Source organism: Gorilla gorilla, chromosome X (assembly GCF_029281585.2).
Source record: "Gorilla gorilla gorilla isolate KB3781 chromosome X, NHGRI_mGorGor1-v2.1_pri, whole genome shotgun sequence".
NCBI classification, from domain to species: Eukaryota; Metazoa; Chordata; class Mammalia; order Primates; family Hominidae; genus Gorilla; species Gorilla gorilla.
The window spans coordinates 98,532,860-98,558,315 of record NC_073247.2 but is presented as its reverse complement, the minus strand read 5'-3'; the positions used below and the strand labels follow the sequence as shown (position 1 = coordinate 98,558,315).

The following is a 25,456-nucleotide window of genomic DNA, read 5'->3' as shown; positions in this document are numbered from 1 at the left end:
ATAAAACCATTAAAGCTAAAAAATTAATAAAGTTGAAGAATATAAGAACAATATAGAAAAATTAATTATATTTCTATACACAGCAGTGAGCAATCTGAAATTAAAATTAACAAAACAATTTCACTTATAAATTTGAAAACATTAAAAAACAAAATACAGGCATACCCTGTTCTTTGCACTTTACAGATACTATATTTTTTACAAACTAAATGTTTGTGGCAACCTTGCATTGAGCAAGTCTATTGGTGTCATTTTTCCAATAGCACTTGTTTACATTTTGTCTCTGTGTCACATATTGGTAATTCCCATGAAATTTCAAACTTTTAATTATTATTATATCTCTTATGGTGGTCTATTATCAGCGATCTTTGATGTTACTCTTCTAATTGTTTTGGGACTCCATGCACTGCTCCTATATACAATGGCAAACGTAATTGATAAATGCTTTGCATGTTCTGACTGCTTCACTGACCTGTCGTCCCCCCATTTCTCTTCCTCTGCTCAGGTCTTCTATTCCCTGAGATACAACAATATTGAAATTATGTCAACTACTAATCCTCCAGTGGCCTCTAAGTGTTCAAGTAAGAGGAATAGTCACATTTATCTCGCTTTAAATGGAAAGCTAGAAATGATTAAGCTTAGTAAGGAAGGCATGTCAAAAGCCAAGATAGGCTGAAAGCTAGGCCTCTTGCACCAAACAGTTAGCCAAGTTGTGAATGCAAAGGAAAAGTTCTTGAAGGACATTAAGAGTGCTACTCCAGTGAAAACACAAATGACAAGAAAGTGAGCTAGCCTTATTCTTGATATGGAGAAACTTGTAGTTATCTGGATGGAAGATCAAACAAGTCACAACATTTCTTTAATCTAAATCCTAATCCAGAGCAAGGCCCTACCTCTCTTTAATTCCCTGTAGGCTGAGAGAGGCTAAGAAGCTGCAGAAGAAAAGTTGGTATCTAACGAACGTGGGTTTCTGAGGTTTAAGTAAAGGAACAATCTCCTTAACATAAAAGTGCAAGGTGAAGCAGCGAGTGTGGATGTAGAAGCTGCAGCAAGTTATCCAGAAAATCTAGCTAAGATCATTGAGGAAGGTGGCTACACTAAATAATAGGTTTCAGTGTAGACAAAACCGCCTTATATTGGAAGAAGATGCCATCTAGGACTATCATAGCTAGAGAAGAGAAGCCATACCTGGCTTCAAAGCTTCAAAGGACAGGCTAACTCTCCTATTAGGGGATAATGCAGTTGGTGACTTTAAGTTCAAGCCAATGCACATTTTCCATTACAAAAATAAAAACCCTGTAATTCTTAAGAGTTATGCCAAATTCTATTCTGTCTCTGCTCTATGATGGAGCCATGAAGCCTGGATAATGGCACATCTATTTACAGCATGCTTTGCTGAACATTTTAAGCCCACTATTGAGACCTATGGCTAAAAAAGAAAAGATTCCTTGCAAAATATTACTGCTCACTGCAAATGAATCTAGTTACCCGAGAGCTCTGTAAAAAGGAATTCATTTTTCATGCCTGCTAACACAACATACATTCTGCAGCTATGTAATACGGAGTAATTGTTTGACTTTCGAGTTTCGTTATTTAAGAAGGCATTTGGCAAAGCTATAGCTTCCATATATAGAGATTACTCTAACGGATCTGAGCAACATAAATTGAAAACTTTCTGAAAAGAATTCACCATACTAAATGTTATTGCAAACATTTGTGATTCATGGAAGGAGGTCAAAACGCCAACATTAACAAGAGTTTGGAAGAAGTTTATTCCAACCCTTGTGGATGACTTTGAGGGACTCAAGACTTCAGTGGAGGAAGTCACTGCACATGTGAAAATAGCAAAAGTACTAGAATTAGAAGTAAAATGTGAATATATGACTGAATTGCTGCAATCTCATGATAAAACTTGAATGGATGAAGAGTTGTTATTTTATGGATGAACAAAGAACATGGTTTACTGAGACGGAATATACTCCTGATAAAAATGTTGTGAACACTGTTGAAATGACAACAAAGTATTTGGAATATTACATAAAGTTAGTTGGTAAAACAGTGGTAGAGTTTAAGAGAATTGTCTCAAATTTTGAAAGAAATTTACTGCAGGTAAGATGCCTTCAAACAGCATCACATGCTACAGAGAAATCTTTCATGAAAGGAAAAGTCAATTGATGTGGCAAACTTCATTGCTGTCTTATATTAAGGAATTTCCACAGCCACCCCAACCTTCAGTGACCACCACCCTGATCTGTCAGCAGCCATCAACATCAAGGCAAGGCCCTCCACCAGTAAAAAGATTATGACTCGGCGAAAGCTTAGATAATCATTACTATTATTTTAGCAATGAAGTATTTTCAAATTAAGGTATGTATACTGTTTTTTAGACACAATGGCATCACACACTTAATAGACTACAGTATTATGTAAATATAACTCTTACACGCACTGAGAAATCAATTTGTGTGACTTGCTTTATTGCAATATATGCTTTATTGTGGTGGTCTGGAACCAAACACATGATATCTCTAGGGTGTGGCTGTACTGAGGAGTAAACTTTAAAGAATTGCAAAATGTATAGTTTGAAAACGACAAAACATTGCTGGAAGAAATTGAAGAGAACCTGAATAAAAGGAAAATATCTTGTTTTCATGGTTCAAAATACTTAATACTGCTTAATACTGCTGATATGGCAATACTCGGCAAATGTATCTACAGTTTCAATAGAATCCTTGTTGTAATTCCAGTTGATATTTTATCAGAAACTGATCTAAAAATTCTCATAGAAACACAAAGGATCAAATAGACCCAAAGCAATTCTGAATAAAATAATAAAAGACTCATATGTCTTTTTATTTTAAAACTTATTATAAAGCTATAGTAATCAAGATAGTATGATATTGGCAAAAGAATAGACACGCAGATAATTAAACATAATTGAGTGTCCAGAAATCCGTGCTTAATTTTATAGAGAAGTGATTTTTGATGAGGGTGCCTACTTAATTCAATGAGGAAATGTTTAAAACAAACAGTGCTAGGATGATCAAATGTTCAAATGCAAAATAATGAAGTTGGTCCCCTATGTAACACAACAAAAATTAACTCAAAGGGGATTAGAGATCTAAGTGTAAGGATGAAGCATTCTTAGATACAACACCAAAAGCACATGTGTCAAAAAATAGATAAATTGATCTTTATGAAAATGAATAACCTGTCCATCAAAGGATACTATGAAAACAGTAAAAAGATAACCCACAAAATGGGATAAAATATTTAGAACTCATATGTCTGATAAAGATATGGTATCCATAATATAAAAAGAACTCCTACAACTTAAAAACAAATGATAAATTAAATAAAATAAAGAATTAAAATGCCTAATAAAAAGTTGACAAAGGACTTAAATAGATATTTGTCCAAAGAAGATGTATAAATAGCCAATAAACACAGGAAAAGATGCTCAAAATGATTATTCATCAGGGAATACAAATCAAAGCCAAAATGAGATAATACATCGCAAACATTAGTCTAGCTATAATCAAAATCACAGAAAATAGTAAGTGTTGGAGAGAGCAGGGAGAAATTAAAACCTTCATATATTGCTGGTGGAAATGTAAACGGCTGCATCCACTTTGGCAAAGAGTGTGGTAGTTCCTCAAGTGGTTAAACACAAAATTACCATAAGACACATCAATTTCACTCCTAAGTATATATACATGTGAAATGAAAACACAAGTCAAACCAAAACTGTATGCAAATGTTCCCAGCAGCATTATTTGTAACAGCCAAAAGGTGGAGGTATCCCAAATATCCTTCAACTGATGAATGGATAAACAAAATATGATGTATCCATGCAATGTAATATTCCACCATAAAAAATAAAAGCAAACAACTTCATTAAAAAGTGGACGAAGGACATCAACAGACTTTTCAAAAGAAGGCATACATACAGCCAGCAGCATGTAAAAAATGTTCAATATCATTGATCATTAGAGAAATGCAAACCAAAACCACTATGAGATACCATCTCACTCCAATCAGAATGGGTATCATTAAAAAGTCAATAAACAACAGATGATGGCAAGGTTGTGGAGAAAAAGGAATGCTTATACACTGGTGGTGGAAATGTAAACTAGTTCAGTCACTGGGGGAAGCAGTTTGGCGATTTCTCAAAGAACTTAAAATAGAACTACCATTTGAGCCAGCAATCCCATTATTGGATATGTACCCAAAGGAATATAAATCATTCTAAATCATGCATGTATATGTTCATTGCAGCACTGTTCACAAGAGCAAAGACATTAAATCAACCTAAATGCCCATTAAAAACATGGTACATATACACCATGGAATATTATGCAGCCATAAAAAAGGACAGGAAGATGTCCTTTGCAGCAACATGGATGGGGTTGGAGGCTAAGAGAGAGAACTAATGCAGGAACAGAAAACCAAATACTGCATGTTTTCACTTATAAGTGGAACATAAATATTGAGAACACATAGAAACAAAGAAAAGAACTACAGACACTGGGTCCTACTTGAGGGTGGAGGTTGGGAAGAGGGAGAGGATTGAAAAACTACATGTCAGATACGATGCTTATTACCTAGGTGACAAAATAATCTGTACGCCAAACCCAAGTGACACAGAATTTACATATATAACAAACCTGTACTTGTACCTCTGAACTTAAAAGTTGAAAAAGAAATATGACAATGCTTTTATTCCAGGTAAAATATAATATATATTATTGTGACCAAAGGATGTTAAAACTATTAGCTGTTCATCTGTAGGCTGTGGGTTAACTTAAAATATAACATTTCAATGGGCTAAATTCTTGGGCTGGATGGTGAATTTATTGTTCCACTATTTCTGTAGCATATCAGATTTGATAATCAGAGTGCTTAGGGCATCTTGCACATAGAGAGTTTTCTATTGAAAACATTTACTTCCCAGTGCAAAATATCACAAAAACCCTATTCCTGATAGCAGTTTGAGAGACGAGCGGCTGCCAGAGGATGGGGGTTTTACTCTGTGCCTTTGTTTCCACACAGGTAAAGTAGAGTGAATAGTCATAATTGCTGTACTCTAAAGAATCCCAGAACTGACTGTTAAAGACCACATAACACAATGTCATAACGTGATTAATTTGGTCGATTTATTTGACATAGTCTGTGAAAAAATAAAATCAAAAGCTTTATTTGACTGATCAGTCAGTTTATTCAAAATACTTGATTCAAAACTAAAATCACAATATTGGGCGTAGTCAAAATGGATATCAATGCCGTGAAAGCTCAGGTCATGTAGACTTTGAAACATGTATTATAATGTCATCCAGTTTTACCAGATACAGTAAGGGTGGGCTACATGAATACTCTAAAGGTATGTCTTTATGTTCTGAAAATTCCTTCATGATAGCAAAGCTGGCATTTTATAATTTTCAGAGCTATAAATCATTTTTAAAATCATGATGATACTCAAAGCAGATGTGAAAACATATGTTTGCCACAGTTGTATAAACTGCTTACTTGTCACAGTTAATAAATGTTGACACTTCTACTTTAACTCATTCCCTTTTAATAACTAAACTCTATTTCAGGAAAATATATATTTTTCTTACCGTCACAAATATAACTGGAAGAACTTGACAGAGAGAATCCCATTTTTTTAATAAAAACCTTTCCACTATAACTGGGGTGCAGTTTAATATGCCACTCTTTCTTATTAATGTCCTCATCAGGATATGTGACCAACTTATTTGATTTAAACAAGTAATATTCTACCATTCCACAGCAAGAAATTCAGAAATACCAGTGCATACTACTATATATTTTATGAAAATCAGATACTGTACATCTGTAGTAATGCTTGAACTGATTTTTCATAAGACACAATAGTGTATACTTGAGTGCTGCAGTACACGGGACAGTCCCAAATGCCATTTTGACTTATGGGGTTTGCAGCTCTGATTGTATCATATGCATCATGTACAGCTTGGGACTTTCCTAGCAAAGCTGCTTTACTATCAAGATGTCCTTTAAATAGTCATGACATGGTGGGAAAAAAGTCTCAGGAACAAATTGTTGCTGGGTTATAAATGAAGTTTCAACCATAACTAGACTTTCATTACCTGTGCAAGAGTTTGGGTAGTTTAATATCATGAACCTGACTTTCTTTCTGACAACTATTCTGAAATCAATCATCTGCATTTTGGAGCCCCAGAGGGTATAGCCTTTCACTGTCAGGCTAAGAAAAGACAAAACATGTGGCAAGGAAACCAACCATAGATCAATGAAATTAAAATCATATATTATTTCAAATTCCAACTAAAATGCTCATCTAGATAATTATGAAGCACGTTCAGTTTACAGAAAAGAGAAAATATTCTTCATTAACTCTTCAGTTCATGAAATATTTTTTTCTATATATTATGGGCACCTTTAGTAAATAGAAAAATTTACCCTGTGGTGAAGTACAATAAACTGATGATCTGATAAATTACATGTTAGCTACTGTCTAACTCATGGTGACAGCAACAATGCATAATCCATGCCATATGATTATATATTTTCCTTTTCTCTTATACTTTCAGCCTTACAAACAAAGTTGTACTCAGTTTTCATATTAGGAGAGCATCACTTTAAAATTCTTACTCTCTCTATCTTCCTTGAACAGCTCTCCTAAGACAAAACTGGATACTATGCAGAGGTGACACATGTACCTCAGCAGATCAAAAGGCATGTTGAGATCATATCTATCAGTATTCCAGGTAAATACCTGATGGGCTAACTTGCTAAGCTTTCATCTGAAATGTCCAAATTAGCATATATTTTTAAAATAACTTTCAAGGATTGAGGGAAGCAGCTCCCCTCTATGACAGCAACTCAGTTTTGTCAAATATAACCATCAACTATAACCAGCAAATGGTGAATCATTTAAACATAGTTAAAAAAGTAAATATGTAATACAAAGGGAGTCAGATGTCTCTGAGCTGGCATAGTAAGAGGGCTTAAGATAAAGTTTCCAACTACATGCACAGACAAATTTCAGGCGGATATGTAATTTATAACCTCCCAAATAAACAATCTTCAGATAAACATCATGTTTTCTACTATTAAAATAATTTATCCAAAGCTGGTATGAATCTATTCTTACTAAGGGAAATGTGGATGCAATATACAGCACACAGGTGTTAACTGAGTTAGTATCTGATTATTATATGTGTATCAAATAAGCAAAAATCATTTTACCTTAATTATCTTTTTGGAATTTTTTGATGGTTAGTCCATTATCTTGATCAACAATAAGTTCCTCTCTATTGTTGGGCATCATAACTATAAATAAGAGATGTAACTGAGTAGTTTTCTATGTGAAATACCCAGAAAAAAGGCAGAAAAGTGTCACACAAATGACTAATATAATCTAATAACAACTAACATAAGTTTTATATGCTTCTATTTCTAAAACAGTAGAAAGATTTTTTGTTGGTCTGAAGATCATATAATGAAAAAATCAGTAAGCTGCTTGATCGTGTGAGTTTTAAAGTATAATCAATATATACAAATATATACATATGAATTTGTATAATTGCCAACATAGCAAAATTAATAGATAATATAACTTTCTGAAAATTATTATGATTCTTTATAAAACATATTGAAAGAGAAAAATGTTAATTTTCAGAGTTTATAATTTAATTATCTTTTGTCATATTTTATTCAAACATTATGTAGCCCTATTAATAAAATATGGTAACTGTAGAGTTAAAAATTCTCAAGCCTTTTATTTATTTATAGACAATCTTGGTATCATTCTTAGACAACTATGGAATGTGCATATAGAGCCTAAGTACTGCCAGTGTAATTAGAAATAAACTATATTGTCAACATTTTTTTCTAGGATATTACATTGCTTTGGATATATTTGATTTTACTTCTAAGTGTAAGTTGCCCATTCTTTTATGATATATCTATTATATCATAAATATATTTTTTCTATATATTATGGGCACCTTTAGTAGATAGAAAAATTTACCCTGTGGTGAAGTACAAATAAACTATCTGGTGATCTGATAAATTACATGTTAGCTACTGTCTAACTCATGGCGACAGCAACAATGCATAACCCAGGCCATATGATTATATATTTCCCTATGTGCTCTGCCTTTTAGCCAGCACTCAATAAATAATTATCTCTATATATCCCTTTCCCCTTTTTGTCTCCTTCTTCCCACCCTCATCAATATGAATGGTATACCAACAGAAGAATGTGTCCTTTTGTTTCTTAATTCATTAGCGGTCACTCATTTGTAGACTCTCGTTCTTTCTCAGACTTTCTAGAATCAGTTGTACACAATGTAGTAACAACCAGGTAGTCTATGTCGTAGAAAAGAGTAAAGCTAGAAGACGTCTGTCATGTCTTCCAGGAATTAAACTTACTCTCTGAGGGACATTAGCCTCAAGCTCTGATCCACTGGTTCTTAACCCTGGCTACATATAAGAATCTCTTGAAGAAAGGCTGAAAAGCAAAACAAAATACTGCTGCCCAGGCTCTATTCCAGACCAAATGACTCAAACTCTGAGCTTGTGGCCTCAGCATCCATATTAATAAAAACTCCATAGGTGATTATAATTGGGAGCCAGATATGAGAACTGCTATGCTCACTATGAAGCTAAAGGGCTCCAAAAAACATATAATACTGAAAAGCTAAGTGAGATTTGGATTAATTTCCCCAAGAGATAGTCTTCATCCTTCTGGAATCTAAAACCTTCCCTAGCCTCCCAAATTTCTCTTCCCCCAAGAAAATACATTATTTTGGAAAGGCTGAAAGCAATCGCTATTATGAGCTGTAAACATTCAGAGTTCACTTAAAGAACTTCCGCCTTGTAAGAGTAAAGGAATAGCAAAAATCATTTTCCTGAAAGGAAATGGGTACATAGGAAATTGGACTGTGTAGGTATAGAAGATTAACAAATATTTCACCTAGCTCAATTGATCGGTAATTACTATATACTAAATGAGAATTTGTTACAGCTGAATGTACCTGTCGACTTCTATATACCTGAGTAGAATTATATAGAAGGAAATGATAAGTAATCAAAGTCAAGTCACACAGAGTAATTTTTATCGCCCACACTTCCTTGGCACTTTTTTCACATAATATTTCATTTCACCGCTCAATAATCCAGTGCATTAGACAGGGTGATAAGTTTTTTCCGTATAATAGGTAAAGAAACTCATGGTGGTTAAGTGGCATACACAAGATGTTATAGCTAGTTAGTGCCAGACCTATAGCTAGACTAAAGTTCCCAATATGCCACATCACAACCAATTTCTGGAATAGCATCTATGGTGTAAGGCTTCTGAGAAAACAAAATATATATAAATGTAGGGGAAATCAAATAAGAACACATGTACACAGGAAGGGGAACATCATACTCCGGGGACTGTTGTGGGGTGGGGGGAGAGGGGAGGGATAGCATTAGGAGATATACCTAATGCTAAATGACGAGTTAATGGGTGCAGCACACCAGCATGGCACATGTATACATATGTAACTAACCTGCACATTGTGCACATGTACCCTAAAACTTAAAGTATAATAATAATAATAAAAAATAAATAAAAATAAATAAATACAAGTAGAGGAAATCCTGTTAAATATTTGTGATCTAAGTTGTTGAGATTGTGGCAAATCTTATATTGATTCACTTTTTAATCACTCTTAAATGGGCAACTGCCTAAAGGATATTTTAACTTCCCTTATTCAAAAGATGTTGTGACTGTGTCAGGCGTATTGTATCACATATAGAACTCACACATACTCTACAAAAATTTCATCATATTACTTCCATGAGATTGAATGATACAGTAAAGGAAGATCTTTGCAGAGAACAAACTTCTAACAATGTAAGTTTCATTTTGTTAGTCATATTGTTTCAGCAATTACAAAAGACCAAATTTCAAAAAGCTATTTATATTAAGGAGGTATCAGCTTCCCCAGCTTTTCCCTCTCCTCTATTTTTCCTAACAACTAATTTCCAGAAACAATATTTTCCAATTACCTGTTTCAGAAAAGTTACTCACCCATTCTTTCCAAATGATGATCCATCTGAGAGGGAGAGCTGGACACACTGCTGCTGGTGTGGGAAGAGGTCTGGCTCCCAGGACGATGATTCTCTTCTAGAGAAGGAGCAGGAGAAGGACTCTCTGGGATCCGCTCCTGACACAAAAGGAAACACAAAAGGAAATGTCATCTATGCGCCAAGTTTTTATGTTGGTTGAGTCTATACATTTGAAATGTTGACCTCTCACTTATTGTGAAAGTGTACACATCTACAATAATTGGTCTTAAATACATATATTTAAACAAAAATATATTTTTGATTCTTGTGAAATTAATAAAATATCATGAGGGCTAAATTATAGAAAAAGTCAAAAAAGCATATAGTAAAGGGTCAAGAAAAGTTAATTTCCATTTGCTCTGCTAAAAAATTCATAAATGATTAACAGTGTAGGTGTGTTTTGAAGGTTATTGTTATTGTAGTTTCTAGATTGATGTGAAGTTCATGGCAAGGCCTGGAGGGTGATACTCCTATCTCATTAAGAAGGATAACTCCCAAATGAAAAGACTTGAGAGCCCTGGAATAAAACTCACAAATTGTGGCACCTGGTACATGTTGAGCTTTTCTGCATGGATAAAATTTATAGAAATAATATACTTGTATATTAGATACCTGTAACCTCTCAGACCTTAATAACTTATGTTGAATTCTGCCAACAAAATATTTTAATAGGCTGGGCATGGTGGCTCACACATGTAATCTCAGCACTTTGGGAGGCCAAGGCGGGTGGATCGCCTGAGGTCAGGAGTTCGAGATCAGCCTGATCAAAATGGTGAAACCCCGTCTCTACTAAAAATACAAAAAATTAGCCCGGCATGGTGGCAGGCACCTGTAATCCCAGCTATTGGGGAGGCTGATGTAGAAGAATCCCTTGAACCCAAGAGGTGGACATTGCAGTGAGCCGAAGTCACGCCATTGCACTCCAGCCTGGGCAACAAGAGCAAAACTTCGTATCAAAAAAAGTATATATATTTTAATAGTCACAGTACACCATTATTGTTTTTTTCAAACTTACACTATGATCTATCAAGGTCAATTCTTCTAGTGTTCCATAGATTTTTGCAGTTTTCAATAACGTATTTTAATAAAATATTTTTGCATACTTCTGCAGTAATTATTATGGCTCTCAAGACTTCTGATTATTAAAATTGCTATAAAACACTGAAGCTATTCACTATGTTTATGCATCACAAATTGATGACTAAATCCAAATCATTAAGTTAATTTGATCAACAAAAGAACCAAATTGCAGGGTTTATGCACTTATGCAATAAATGTGACTGGGTGATAGACATGCCAGCACAGAGAATGTTCTATAAAATATTTAATTCATCCATAATAAATTTCTTCAATTAAATGTTGTGTCTAATTATCTGTAATCACATCATTATTCTAATCATCATAACATTAAGAAATAATTTGTCAAATATGTGCTTGTACATTTCCACATCGATTTTGCATGAGAAGCCCAAATAACCCCCCTAAAAAACTGTTTGTTTAATGCAAAAGTAATAGCATGAGAGTTAAAATTTATTATTTCATTAGTAGTAGTTAACATTATCTAATGTCTGGCATTGCAGCGGGCACAGTGATGCCACCTCCCCAACTTAAAAATCTCCAATCCACATCTTAATTACAGGAACCTGTGAATTTATTACTTCACATGGCCAAAGGGACTTTGCAGATGCAATTGAGAATCATGAAATAGGGAGATTATACCGGATTATCTTAGTGGACCCAATCTGATCACCAGGATTCTAAACTGTGGAAGACACAGGCAGAAAAGAAGGGTCAGAGGGAGACATGACTGCAGAGGAATTGTCACAGAGATGCAACATTGCTGGCTTTGAAGATGGAAGAAGGGAGCCATGAGCAAAGAGATGTGAGTGACCTTTAACAATAAACACTGGGCACTTCTAGAGGGGGTAGAGAGGGAGAGGGAAGGGGCTGAAAAACTACCTATCAGACACTACACTCACTACTTAGGTGACAGGATCATTAGTATCCTAAACCTCACCATCACATAATATATCCATGTAAAAAACTTGCACATGTATCCCATATATCTAAATAAAAGTTGAAATTATTTTAAAAGAAGAAAAGAAAACAGATAACAGATTCTTCTCTGGAGCCTATAGAAAGAAATGCAGCACACCTTGACCACACCTTGCTTTTAGCCTAGTGAATCTCATGTCCCGCTTCTGACCTACAGAACTCCAAGATAATAAATTTGCACTGTGTTAAACCACTAAATTTGTGGCAATTTGTTATAGCAACAATAGAACACTAATACGGTCATCAATGTAGTATGCATATTTTTAAATTTCGTTTTACATTATTGCTTAGCATTTCATTAACATCCAACAACTTTAGTGAAATGAATAGTAGACTTTGAGTATATTAGCTACAGTATATGCTAATTAAACACCAATAATTTTACATGTATATTACATGTTAAGGACTTTATAGCTGTTGTCATGCCTCCAAAACAATGTTTCCAAACAGAGTAGAATACTGATACATTTCTTTTATATTTAGTCTGCAGGAAAATATCTACTTGTCACATAATGTCTGCAAGGAAAAATAAAAAGAAATATAGAAGCAAAACAGAAGAAAAGAATCAAGTTTTTTCCCCCAATAATTCTATTCACATTTTGGAGGGATGATATGGGTACTGACAGCAATATCCATACAGCACTTCTATCATACCCTTTCACTTTTTAAAAATAGACTTGTAGTTTATCAGTTGTGAAATTCGACTTAAACGATAATGCTTTCAAATATATTATTGAAATAGTATGTGTGTGCATGTGTATATATATATAAAAAGAATTTAATATATGTGGCCATTTTTTTGCCTTTCATCATTGTGTCTCACTGATTCCATGCCAAAATATGTGCAAAAACCACAGAACATTCACTATTCGTGTTTGAATTCCAACCCTGAAAATTTCCTTTAAATATGTGTAATTCAATGAACTATGTTTATCTCTAATGGACCTCTGAATGAATGGAGAGGGACAAAGTGCAGCAGTTATTGTGAAAAAATAAAACTTACAAAAGGAAAATCACTGTGTAACAGCAAACCAGAATCACATATACAGCAATGTATGCTGCTGGAATAAAAATAAACAATTTTTGAGTGATCCCTACAGTTTCATGGTTTAAAAAAGCAAGAGAATCCAACTGACAGTGATACTTGGTCTTGCTCACTCTGTCTAATAAAAACTGAATGCTCGTTATGAGTAAATAAAAATCATAAGAGCACCTATAAAAACAGAAAATATCAAGAATGTTAACAAAAATGCAATTGATATTAACTAATATTAAGAAAAAATAGTGGATTCCCCTAACATATTTAAAATTAGCATAGGATAACATGATATAAACTCCAATAATTTATGCTGAAACTCCTTCTTTGCATTTTCAGCAGCATATTATGTGAAACAATGAACTAACTTTGAGAACATAATTTAGAAGGTGAATATTACGAGTGACAGTAACATTTTGTATGAAGCAAATTTTCTCCTTTAAGATTTTGTAGCCTGTACTTACCAAATTCGATCAAGTTTCAGTCCATTGTTATTTTTCTAAGGCAGCACAGAAGTCAGACTTTTTTCACCATGCAAACCATGTTATATGAATGCAGTGTCTTACATTGATTAAGAATTAGGTGTTGTGTTTTTTTTTAAATCTCTGTGGAAGTAGAATGTTTAAGTTCTCCTAAAATAATGAATAATTATATGAACAATTTCTTCTTTGCAAGTAAACAGATCCATTTTTTAGCCCTGTAATAAGTATGCATCTATTTAGCTACTTAACTGCAATATGCTTTGGTTCATTAGGTGGCTACTGTTGTGTCTCATCCTAGTTAAAATTTCACAGCAAGTTAATCTGTTTTATTACAAATGAGAACACAAGTGATAATGCCTTCACCATTTGCCAAATACAGGGTTAACAGTATTTGCAACAAATCAATAAGTACATTTAAAAAGGAAACTCATAAATCTAAAACCCTAATCACTTTTACTCATTGATAACTTCATTCATGTGGCATTTATGACTTTTACAACCCTGTTACTTTTCACGTATTTAATTTGTGCCCCATCAAAAATAGCTGCAGCTCCTATGAAACACCACAGAAGTCTTCTCCAAATCCAAAGTAGCAGAGGACAGAGATTTCCAAAATTTATACATTCTCACAATTCCTATTTTTCCCTGCAATTAGTAATACAATCTTCAATAATAACTCAGATTCTGATGTGTACTCACATAGTTCAAGGACTTTGCCTAAAAAGAATAAGTCGTTACGGAAAATGCTATTGATTAGTACATACAATCCCTTCCTCTACTATACCAGTTCCTTTTCTTTAGAGATATATCACAAATGGTTAAAAATGTTGCCCATTTTATCAAATTATTTGAAAGTACATTTGAACCTTCATAAAGAAGGGGACAATGTTTAGAAAATTTAGTTTTTTATAAGGTTTAACACAGTCAATTTGGCTTAAGATTCAGTTTATTGGCACTAAAGTATCAACTCTGACCATGTTCATAGAGGCCATTTATTTCATTTCAATATATTATTTTACATTCTTGGAAATATGGAAGTATACACAGAATTTATGAAGTACTAACATATGTGTGTTAAATATCTCTACCATGTGGTAATATGTATGTGCACATGTTCCATTGCCTTTTAAAAACAACTGTCTCAACGTTGAATTTCCTCTGATATTTTATTATATTGATTTCTTTCAAGAATTCAGTAGAATTATGTAATAGATGTCTTCTTTTTTTATTTAGTTTGACTTCAACTCTCATTGTAATTACTTTTCCAAATGTTAATCTATTAATGAGTTCCTAAAGGATTTAATGGCATTTTGCTACTGAGGAGTGGCTTTTGGAAGTTTATCTGAATGCTGGATATTTTATGCATGTATTTGTCTTGATATTTCATATTTAATTGATATGCTTCTTCTGTGTTGTCACCAGAGTTCTGCAGAAACAGAACAGACTGTAACTTGAAAGACTTTAATAATAAAACCAGAGACAGTAAAATAAAAATTTGCTCATCGTTTTTACTAACGTAGCTTACCACTAAATAGGGGGAGTAATTTGATGCTGAAAGTTGGTATATCTAAATACTATTGGAAGCATGACACTTTATGGATCTTTATGAACCAATTCAAGCATTGGTCTGTGTTCTACAATCACCAATTTACCATTGAATTTAAATTAACAGTGATGAATATAGCGAAGTTTTCATAAACTTAAAAAATGGAAAAAGGGCTCTTGAGGTTAAAAAGGAAAAAGTACGCAATTTAGCAATTGTTAAACTCCCTATTCCAGGGTAGAAGTTATCACAATATATGTGTTTCATTAGTCTATGAAACAGTGGATCCGCAATACTCTTCCTTGTTTCTCTAGGAGTGGTTAAGAAACTCACCACTCAGAAAAAATATTCTAGATATTGGGAGCTTTCACTCTTCAGTGGTTTTGAAGGCATAATTTCAATCCCGAATTAGAAGAGATAATATAATATTATGCATAAGAAATGATGCCAGATTGGGGGTGCAGCTGGAATATGTAAGCACGAGAGTCCAAAATAATACACACACCCTTTGTGTGACCTATGTGGTGTTTGAACAAAGAACCCTCTCATCTCTTTAATGTGATGAACTTGTCCTGGAAAAGGCTTACAGATTAAAGGAATCAGCCATATCTGACCATAGCATAAAATACCTTCAAGTGGGAGAATGAATAGTTCAGTGGGAAAAATGCATGGTTTCCAAGTTAAGTTGTGGGCTTGTAACTCTGCCACCCACCCACGCACCCAAACAAACAAACGAACACAAACAACCCTTAATGCCCACTCAATGTGTCTTCATCTCATGCTCTGAGATAGTAATAGCTTTCTCTTTCCATGGAGCACTTAGAATGAGACCCAAGTAGTGATTCTTGTCAGTGAATTTGAATTATCACACAAAAACCTCTGTGTTGACTAATTTTAATACCAGATGTTCACACGCTAATGCCACTGCCATGTGACCATTTCCTATCAATTCATTAATTGCCAGCTGCTCAGCCAAACAAGAAACAGAGCTAATCAGATGGTGTTGGTAAACTGCCAAATAACAGCTTCCAACTTAAATTTCTTAAATGTGTTATCAGAAAAAAACTATGGCACACTGACATTACACAGTTTCCCACAAATACAGAAAAATGTACTGTAAGACACTTAAATGTCAAACAGGGAATAGAATTCCATACCAGTAAGGTATTTTACCTATTTTTTTCTTCATGATTTTGCCACATTCAGTAATATAATTGAAGGATTAATAGTCTTGCAAGCCTAATGATCATAATGCAATTTCCAATTCGTGTTATAGCTATATTAGTTATTAGCTACACATGCTAATAGTTGAGCCAACACCAAAGGGATCTGAGCCAGAACTAAAATTTACCATGTGCCTTGTGTAGCAATATTCCCAAACTATCTACTGACAAGAAACAACAAGAAACATTTGTTTGCAACTTGTAATGTCTTTCCCACTTTTGGATTTAAAGTCTGTATTACTAATAATAGTTTATGTTGGAAACACTGCCCAAAGTTTAATATCCAGTGACTCCTTTAGCTTTTACTCACTCATGCAACAAATATTTATTGACTGCCTAATGCACCACACTGGGGATGAAAGGAAGGCATATGTGTGTTTTCATATGCATTGTAGGTGCCCACGGTGCAAACTATACTAAATAATTCACATGTAAACATTCAAATATTATTTAAAATTAAACACCAACCAGGTCAAATTTGATATTAAATTGGGCACCCTTCTCCAGCCCCCATCAGGCTCATAATCTTTATTCTGGGGTATCAAATCAAGGCAACTATCACAGGTAAATCAATGCTGTAGGCCAATAACTGTAGGTGAATTTAATGGTGGGGCCTCCCTTTGTCCCATTACTGACAAGAGAACATACAGAAGAACCTACATAGAGGAAGCTACTTATATCTCATGCTAGCTTTTGGCCACAATATTGTTTTCTACTTATTACTATTTCTATATGGATTATTGAATGTAAAACATAAAGAAAATATTGGCTAATACATGCTGTGCACTTAGTAGGTGCCAAACATTGCTCTAAATGTGTTAACATGCTTTATCTCACTTAGGCCTATGTTAACACTATGAAGTAGTTACAATTATCATCCCCATTTCATTGGGACCGTGAGGCAATCTGAGACACAGGTAAGTTAATTAATTTGCCTAAGGTCACATAACAAGGAGTGGTAAAACCAGGATTCAAATCCAGGCAGATAGCAATTATACCATACTACCTCTAATAAAATCTGCTTCTGAATGCATCTTATTTAACTAACAAATTATGATGGCTTTAGCCAGAAGTGGTATATAATTCTATAAATCCTTTTGGGGGTGGAGGCTATCTATGTCTGTTTCTTTTCTGTGTTTTGGACAAAGCAATATAACAGAGTCGTTTGCATACATTCAACATTTGCTAAATCAGTGAATTCTGTTTTCTAACAGAAAGTGATGAAGATAATAGCACAATAAGCCAAAAGTCAATAGTAGCTGTCCTTTCTGGGTAACTGAAAGGATAATTTCAAGACACTTGCTGATTTTTAAGTCTTTATTATCCTTTCTTGTTCTCAAAATGACTGATGGTTCTAGACCTTCCATTCACCCTATTTAATGGAGTGCTGTCCAATGGAACTTTCTCCAATGATGAAAACATTCTATAACTGTGCTGTCTAATATAGTAGCCACTAATAACATGTGACTATTGAGCACTTGAAATGTGACTAATTCATTAACTGAAGTTTGAATTTTATATTTTTATTTAAGTTAAAATACCCACACATGCCTAGTGGCTACCATTACAGACAGTGTTGCTATAGTAGATATATCCTATGCATCTAAGATGCATTGTTAATTATTTAAATCCATGGAGGCAAGGAAATCTATCAAACTATGTAAGCCATAAATATTTTCTTTGGAATCTAAGCTTCTACAAGTTATATCACTTCTGAGACCTAAAATGAAAAAGGCTTAGCCAGGTGTATTTTCCCTTGTGGTAGCTTTCACTATTTGAGGACATTTGCAGGCATTCACACTTCTAATCACCAAACATTTTTTTTTTTTACCAATATTTACATGCTGATAAAAAAAATGATCCAAATGCAATTAAGCTAAACTCCCTTCCAATTTAATACCATTCTCTGTTAAAGTGGTACAAATTAAACTGGTAAACAAACTTTATTCATTCACTTTTATAGAGAATTCTCAAATATTTAGTTAATGTGTCATGCTTTGTTGAAGGTATTGAAAAGTAAACTGGTTGGAAAAGTTTTTGTTGTTTGCTTTGCTTAATAGATATAAGAAAAGATTGCCGTGAAGAGTCTGAAGTGATACCCATTTCATATGTAGTACAATATTTTTAAAGGAGGGTGCTGCCTTGGACCTGCTCAAACTAGAGCCAATTGTTAAATATTCATTAATTTTGTGAGCCAGTTGTTAAGCTGTTGGTAACTTGAAATCTGCCACGATAGAAATATTTACGCCAAGAAAATTGGCAAATGTTATAAATAGCAGTTTTCTTCTTATTTTGATTTGTTTAGTTTTTGGGGAGCTGGTTTTTAGGCATATCACTGGATGCTGGCCCAAAAATAATAAAATCGAAAACAGTGAATATATAAGTCCATTATAGAAATCAGAGATTTTTCTTTCATCCTAACATTCAACATTATCTGACTAAGCAAATATTAAGTTCATGAATAAGTACACCAAGTGCTGTGTTCATTTGAGTCTATGAGCATTCAAACAACCAAAACTAGACTTGTAACATTATGAAAACAAATGTATTTTGTGCGTATGCACTCAATCACAGTTGCATACATCCCATAACCTTCTTTTTAGGAATGTGAAAAATAAGAGACAAAAATAGCACTCTAACAAATCACTCAGTATTAAAATTTTAAACAATGAGAAGGTAGATACATGTAAATAATTATATGTAGTTTCACTTCTTTTTATAACTCAGAAACCCTGGTCTCATAGGGCATAACAGCAAACTCTACTATGTTTTCAAAAGAATAAATATGGGTTCATTTTGTCTATCTAAATACTTAATCGAGAATTATATAATTATTTATTTTGTTCGTTATTTGTCTCTCCCATTTAAATCATAAACCTTGAGCACTACCTGATACACAATAGTGATTCAATGCATGGAAAACAAAAAATATGAATGGACCAACAAATTTTTTAAACCAGATACCAGTGGCTTCATCTGATTCAATTAATTGTTAACAAATTAGCCTGCCAGCAAATGACAGATTGACTTGCTTGAATTAAAATGAAAAGTTAACATGGCTTACAGATTAGACTAACCAGTTTTCAGATGTAATCTATAATTTAAATATAAATTTTATATGTAAATATAGAAGTAAAGTATAAAGAAAGCAAGATCCGTTTTGCAGAAAGGAAAACTGAAGTGCAGAAATATTTTAAAAGTTGCTCCTAGGACCTTTGTTTAGAAATGCTAAATGCTAGAAATAAATGGATTTGTATATCCAGTCATTTATTAACTTGTTATATTCTATGCATCATATAATCCTATTATTCAAAGAACATACTAGAAGACTACTTTCCAGTGGAATTATTAGTGATCAAAGTGTTATGATCATCAGTGACAAGCATTAGCACAGGCATCAGCTTAACATAAACCAAGCTAAAGAAGAGTGGCATGTGTTTAGAAGGACACTGAAAACATGTTTCAATATCACAGCTTGCTTTTTTTTTTTAACCCCAGGGATTTTTAAAAACGATATGGCAAAAGGGATGTGTTATGCAGTTCTTGCATTCATATAAATAAATACCTGATACTGGGTAATTTATAAAAAAAAAATGAGATGTAATTGGCTCATGGTTCTGCAGGATGCACAGGAAGCATAGCACTCGTGTCTGCTTCTGGGGAGGCCTCAGGAAGCATTTACTCATGGAAGTTGAAGCAGGAGCAGGCATATCACATGGCTAGAGCAGGAACAAGGGTGTGGAGGTAGGTGCAACACATTTTTAAATAACCAGATCTCATGTGAACTCACAGTGAGAGCTCACTTATCACCAAGGGGATGGCCTGAGACATTCACAAGGGATTTGCCCCCATAATCGAAACACCTCCCATCAGGTACCACCTCCAACATTGGGGATTACATTTCAATATGAGATTTGAGCAGCAACAAATATCCAAACTATATCATTCCACCCCTAGACACCCCCAAATCTCATGTCCTTTTCACATTGCAAAATACAGTCATGCCTTTCCAACAGTCCCCAAAAGTCTTGGCTTGTTACATCATTAACTCAAAAGTCCAAAGTCCAAAGTCTCATGTGAGACAAAGCATGTCCTTTCCACCTATGAGCCTATAAAACTAATTGGTTACTTAAAATCAATTAATTCAAATTACTTACTTCCAAGATACAACAGGGGTATAGGCATTGGGTAAACATTCATGTTCCAAAAGAGAGAAATCAGCCAAAAGAAAGGCCCCACGCAAGTTCAAAACCCTGCAGGGCAGTCATTAAATCTTAAAGCTCCAAAATAATCTCCTTTGACTCCATGTCCCAAGTGCCCTTAACTCCAGGGAACACTAATGCAAGTGGTGGACTCCTGAGGCCTTGGGCAGCTCTACCCCTGTGGCTTTACAGGGTTCAGACCCTGTGCTGCTCTCACTGGTTGTTGTGCATCTGTGGCTTTTCCATACTGAAGTTGTAAACTGCCAGGGGATCTACCATTCTGGGGTCTTGGAGCCAGTGACCCCTTTCTCATAGCTTCACTAGGCAGTGCCCCAGTGGGGACTCTGTGTAAGGGCTCCAACCCAGTTATTTTCCCTCTGCACTGCCCTAGTAGAGGTTCTCTGTGAGGGCTCTGCCCCTGCAGCAGGCTTCCGCCTGGACACCCAGGCCTTCTCATACATTTTCTGAAACCTAGCAAAGGCTGCTAAGTCTCATTCACTCAAGCATTCTGTGTGTCTGTAGTATTAACATCAGACAGAAGCTGCCGAGGGATATGGTGGCTTGTGTCCTCTGGAGTAGTGGCAAGAGCATTATCTGGGGTCCTCTGAGCTGAGGCTGGAGCTAAAGCAGCTGAGATGCAGGGAGCTGTGTCCCAAGGCTGTGCAGGGGAGCAGAGCCCTGGGCCTGGCCCAAGAAATAATTCTTCCCTCCTAGGCCTCTAGGCTTGTGATGGGAGGAGCTGCATGAAGTTCTATGAAATACCTTTGAGGTCTTTGTCTCATTGTTTTGGATATTAGCACTTAGCTTTCTTTTAGATATGCAAATATGTCTAGCAAATGGTTGCTCCATAATCTGCTTTTATTTCTCTCCCAAAAGAGCTTTTTTCTTTTTTTGCCACATAGCTAGGCTGCAAATTTTCCAAACTTTAATGCTCTGCTTCCTGTTTAAATATAAGTTCCAACCTTTCATTATTTCTTTGCTTCCACATAAGAGCATAGTTGTTAGAAGCAGCCAGGCCACATCTTGAACACTTTGATGCTTAGAAGTTTCTTATGCCAGATATCTTAGGTCATCACTCTCAAGTTCAAACTTCCACAGATCCCTAGGGCATGAATAGGATGCAACCCAGGATCTTTGCTAAGGTATAACACATGTGAACTTTGCTCCAGTTCCAAATAAATTCCTCACTGCTATCTGAGATCTCAGCAGCCTAGATTTCACTGTCCATATCACCATCAGCATTTTGGTCACTACCATTTAATCAGTCTCTAACAAGTTCCAAACTTTTCCTCATCTTTCTGTCTTATTTTGAGCCCTCCAAATTCTTCCAACCTCTGCCCATTACCCAGTTCTAAAGTCGGCTTCACATTTTCAGGTATCTTTACAACAATGTTTTCTCTCTCAGTACCAGTTTTCTGTATTAGGCCTTTCTTGCATTGCTATAAACAAATACTTGACAATGGTTAACCTATAAGAAAAAAAGTTTAATTGGCTCATGGTTCTGCAGGCTGTGCAGGAAGCATATCACTGGCATCTGCTTTGGGGAGGCCTCAGGAAGGTTTTACTTATGGCGGATGGTGAAGTGGGGGCAGGCACATCACATGACCAGAGCAGGAGCAAGAGAATGTGATGGCGCACGTGCTACACCCTTTTAAACAACTAGATCTTGTGTGAACTCAGAGTGAGAGCTCAGTTTTCAGCACAGAGATGCCCCAAGCCATTCATGGGGGATCCACCCTCATGATCCAAACACCTTCCACCAGGCCCTGGCTCCAACATTGTGGATTACATTTCAACATGAGATTTGGGTGAGGACAAATATCCAAACTATATCAAAATGTAATTTTGATCTGAAAGAAAAAAAAACATGACAATAAGAGTAATTTAAACATATCAAAATAATTTGATAGCTCTTTCTGTAAATTTTCACAAGTTTTATATAACTAAACACATTTTTTGGACCCTTTTTATAATGTGCCCTAGTCCCATACTGCATCTTTCAAATTTTGCATATTGTTTTTCTGTAGGTATGTTTTAAATCTATTATACTATACACAACAAAGAGGTTTTGGGAAAGGCCATTGTGACTTTTCTTAATCCATAGTGGATTTGTCAGATGGAAATCAAATTTCATAAAGAAGACACTGACTTCTAATAATTAAATGTTAAATATTCTGATAATGCATATTTGGAAACACAGTTTACCTAAATGGTAAAGATGATATAAAAGATCTGGTGACTTCAACTAAGATATTTTGTAAAATAATGAGTTATACAAATTTAAATATTTGTTTTATTATGTAAAACTGCTAGGATCATAAAATTTAAAGAACAGTGAGTAGATATTCACATTTCAAACAGACTTTCTAAAAGAGAAAACTAAAATTCAGCAGAGACTGATGGGAAACCCCAAAAACAAGTAATGAGAGGGTTTGAAGCAGCTTACCAGGATGGGGGCTGGCTGGGGACCAAGAAAAGCTCCTGGACATGGGGAAAAAGTAAGGGAGAAGCTCCCAGGACTCCACACTCCTGCAACAGACTTTAGCAATCTTGGCTTATAGAAGAACCCATCAATCAACACAGGCCTTGGGCCTAATATAGGTCATTGCTAGTGATTGTACAGAGGTGTTGCTCCAGAAAAGGAACACACCCAAAATCCCACAGGCATCCAATCTCAGAGCAGCTTCAACCTGGAACCATTCTGAGAGCCTAGATACCAAGGATCTAGATCCTGCCCCAAGGCAGCACTGACAAGGCTGTTGCCATTGCCAACACTGGACTGAGGAAGGATCTGGGAAACTGAATGCTCCCACACACCCCTAGGACAATCTCCGTCACCCTTCTTGAGGCTGCTGCAAGATTGAGGCATAAGCAGACTTCACTTTCTACAGCTTCTTATCCATGCTGCTCACCTGAGAGGTGCACCACTCTCTCTGGTTATGGGCCCACACCTGGTGCAATTTTGAGAGTGTAACGCTGGGCTGTGCCCCACCATTGGGCAGAGTTTGGGCTGACTCTGCTGCATCCGCCACCTGGCTGAAGAGGGAGGAGACTGGACAATTCCACGCACTCCTAAAACAATTCCCACTCCCCTGCTACCGCTTCTGTGAGACGAAGATGTGGACAGGCTGTACTTTCCAGAGCTACCTGCGTATGGTGCTCCCGCTATGAGGGGCCCCATCCTCCCTGATGGCAGGTATACAGCATAGCCATGACAGTCCATTCCTGAGAATTCCACTGGTGGCATGAGGACAACCCCACTTTTGCTTATCACAACCAGCACCTGAAGTCATTACCTTCAAGGAAAAGTCTGCTTGCCTAGACCCATATCCCCAACACTCAAGCATGCCATGCAGGACCCAGGAAGTTTCCCAGCCTAGATTATTATCGCTGGCACTTGATTGCTTTTGCCAGAGTCTGAAGTCATACTGACCCAATCTACCAATACCACAACTGATGATACCCACCCACATGTGCTACCAGCAGGCCAGGGGAACTAGCCTTCACAACCAATTGCAGGTACCAGCAACACGAGCATGAACCACTTGATTTCAAGTGAATTGCTCCATCATCACTACTGCATTCAGTCACATCACACCAGCAGTCCAGGGGCCCTGGGAACCTGCCCAAATGCATGGCCCACCACTGCCACTACCAGCATCCAAACAAGCTACCTGGAGGCCCACGAACTGGCCCTTCAGGACTCATCAACACTGGTGCCTATGTAAGCTGCTCTGGGGACTAAGAACAGGCAGACACAGCCTACTGATGCCACCACTAGAGCCTGAAGAATGGTCCATCCGGCATCCCAGTCCCCAGCAAAATTTCAGCACAGCCTTAACAAATAACTGTACCCTAAACCACGGAGGAAATCACAGATACCAATGACCCTGTGTATTACGGAAGAAATTGTATAGATTACACTACCGTGGGCACCCAAAGTCAAAGCCAAAGTATCCGACTCAACCAATAACATATATGCATTTTCAGCAAAAATCCTCCTGTATAAAAGCAATTTCAAAAACTTGGAAAAAGCTACTGTTACACCAGGAAACATGAAAAGCAAGGAAATATGACACAATAAAACCATAAAAAATTGTTCAAGAAAAGAAATGAATCAAAATGAAATTACTGAATGACAGATAAAATATTCAAAATGTTAATTTTAGAGAAGCTCAATGACATGAAAGAGAAATCTGAAAACAAATGCAAATAAATTGGAGAATCAATTCAGGACATAAATGAGAAATTTACCAAGAAGACAGATATCGTTTTTTTTTTTTAATAGAAATTCCAGAATCGAAAAGTTCATTGAAGGAAATATAAAGTACATTTGAATATTTCAGTAATAGACAAGACCAAGCAGAAGGAAAGGTCTCATAACATGAAGACCAGTCTTTTGAAATAATCCAGTCAGTCAAAAAAATAATTAAAAGAATGAATAAAGACTAGAGCACATTTTGAAGTACATAAAGCAACCAAACTTAAGAATTATCTGTGTTTCCGAGGGGGAAGAAAGAACCAAAAGTCTAGAAAACCTATATGAGGGAGTAATTTATGGGGATTTTGCATTTCTAGCAAGAGTGTCAGACATCTAAAGGAGAATTAGCAATCTCCAAGAATATGCATTGCAAAAAGGACTTCACCACACCATATTATAGTCAAAATAACTAAAATCAACAGGAAATAAATAATTTTAAAATCAGAAAGAGAAAAACATCTAGTCGTCTATAAAGGAACACCCATCAGACAGTGGAATTCTCAGCTGAAATGTTACAGGCCAGAAGAGAACT

At 35.6% G+C, this 25,456-nt stretch overlaps 1 protein-coding gene across 2 annotated transcripts in view; it reads right to left on the bottom strand.

Moving 5' to 3' along the window:
- Nucleotides 1-25,456, bottom strand: part of DACH2 (dachshund family transcription factor 2) — a 675,532-nt gene that overhangs the window by 81,933 nt on the left and 568,143 nt on the right. For both annotated transcript variants that reach the window (XM_055375960.1, XM_019018988.2), the window contains exon 7: nt 10,085-10,220. In XM_055375960.1, coding sequence (XP_055231935.1) covers nt 10,085-10,220 — 136 coding nt within the window. The remainder of the gene's footprint in view (nt 1-10,084; nt 10,221-25,456) is intronic.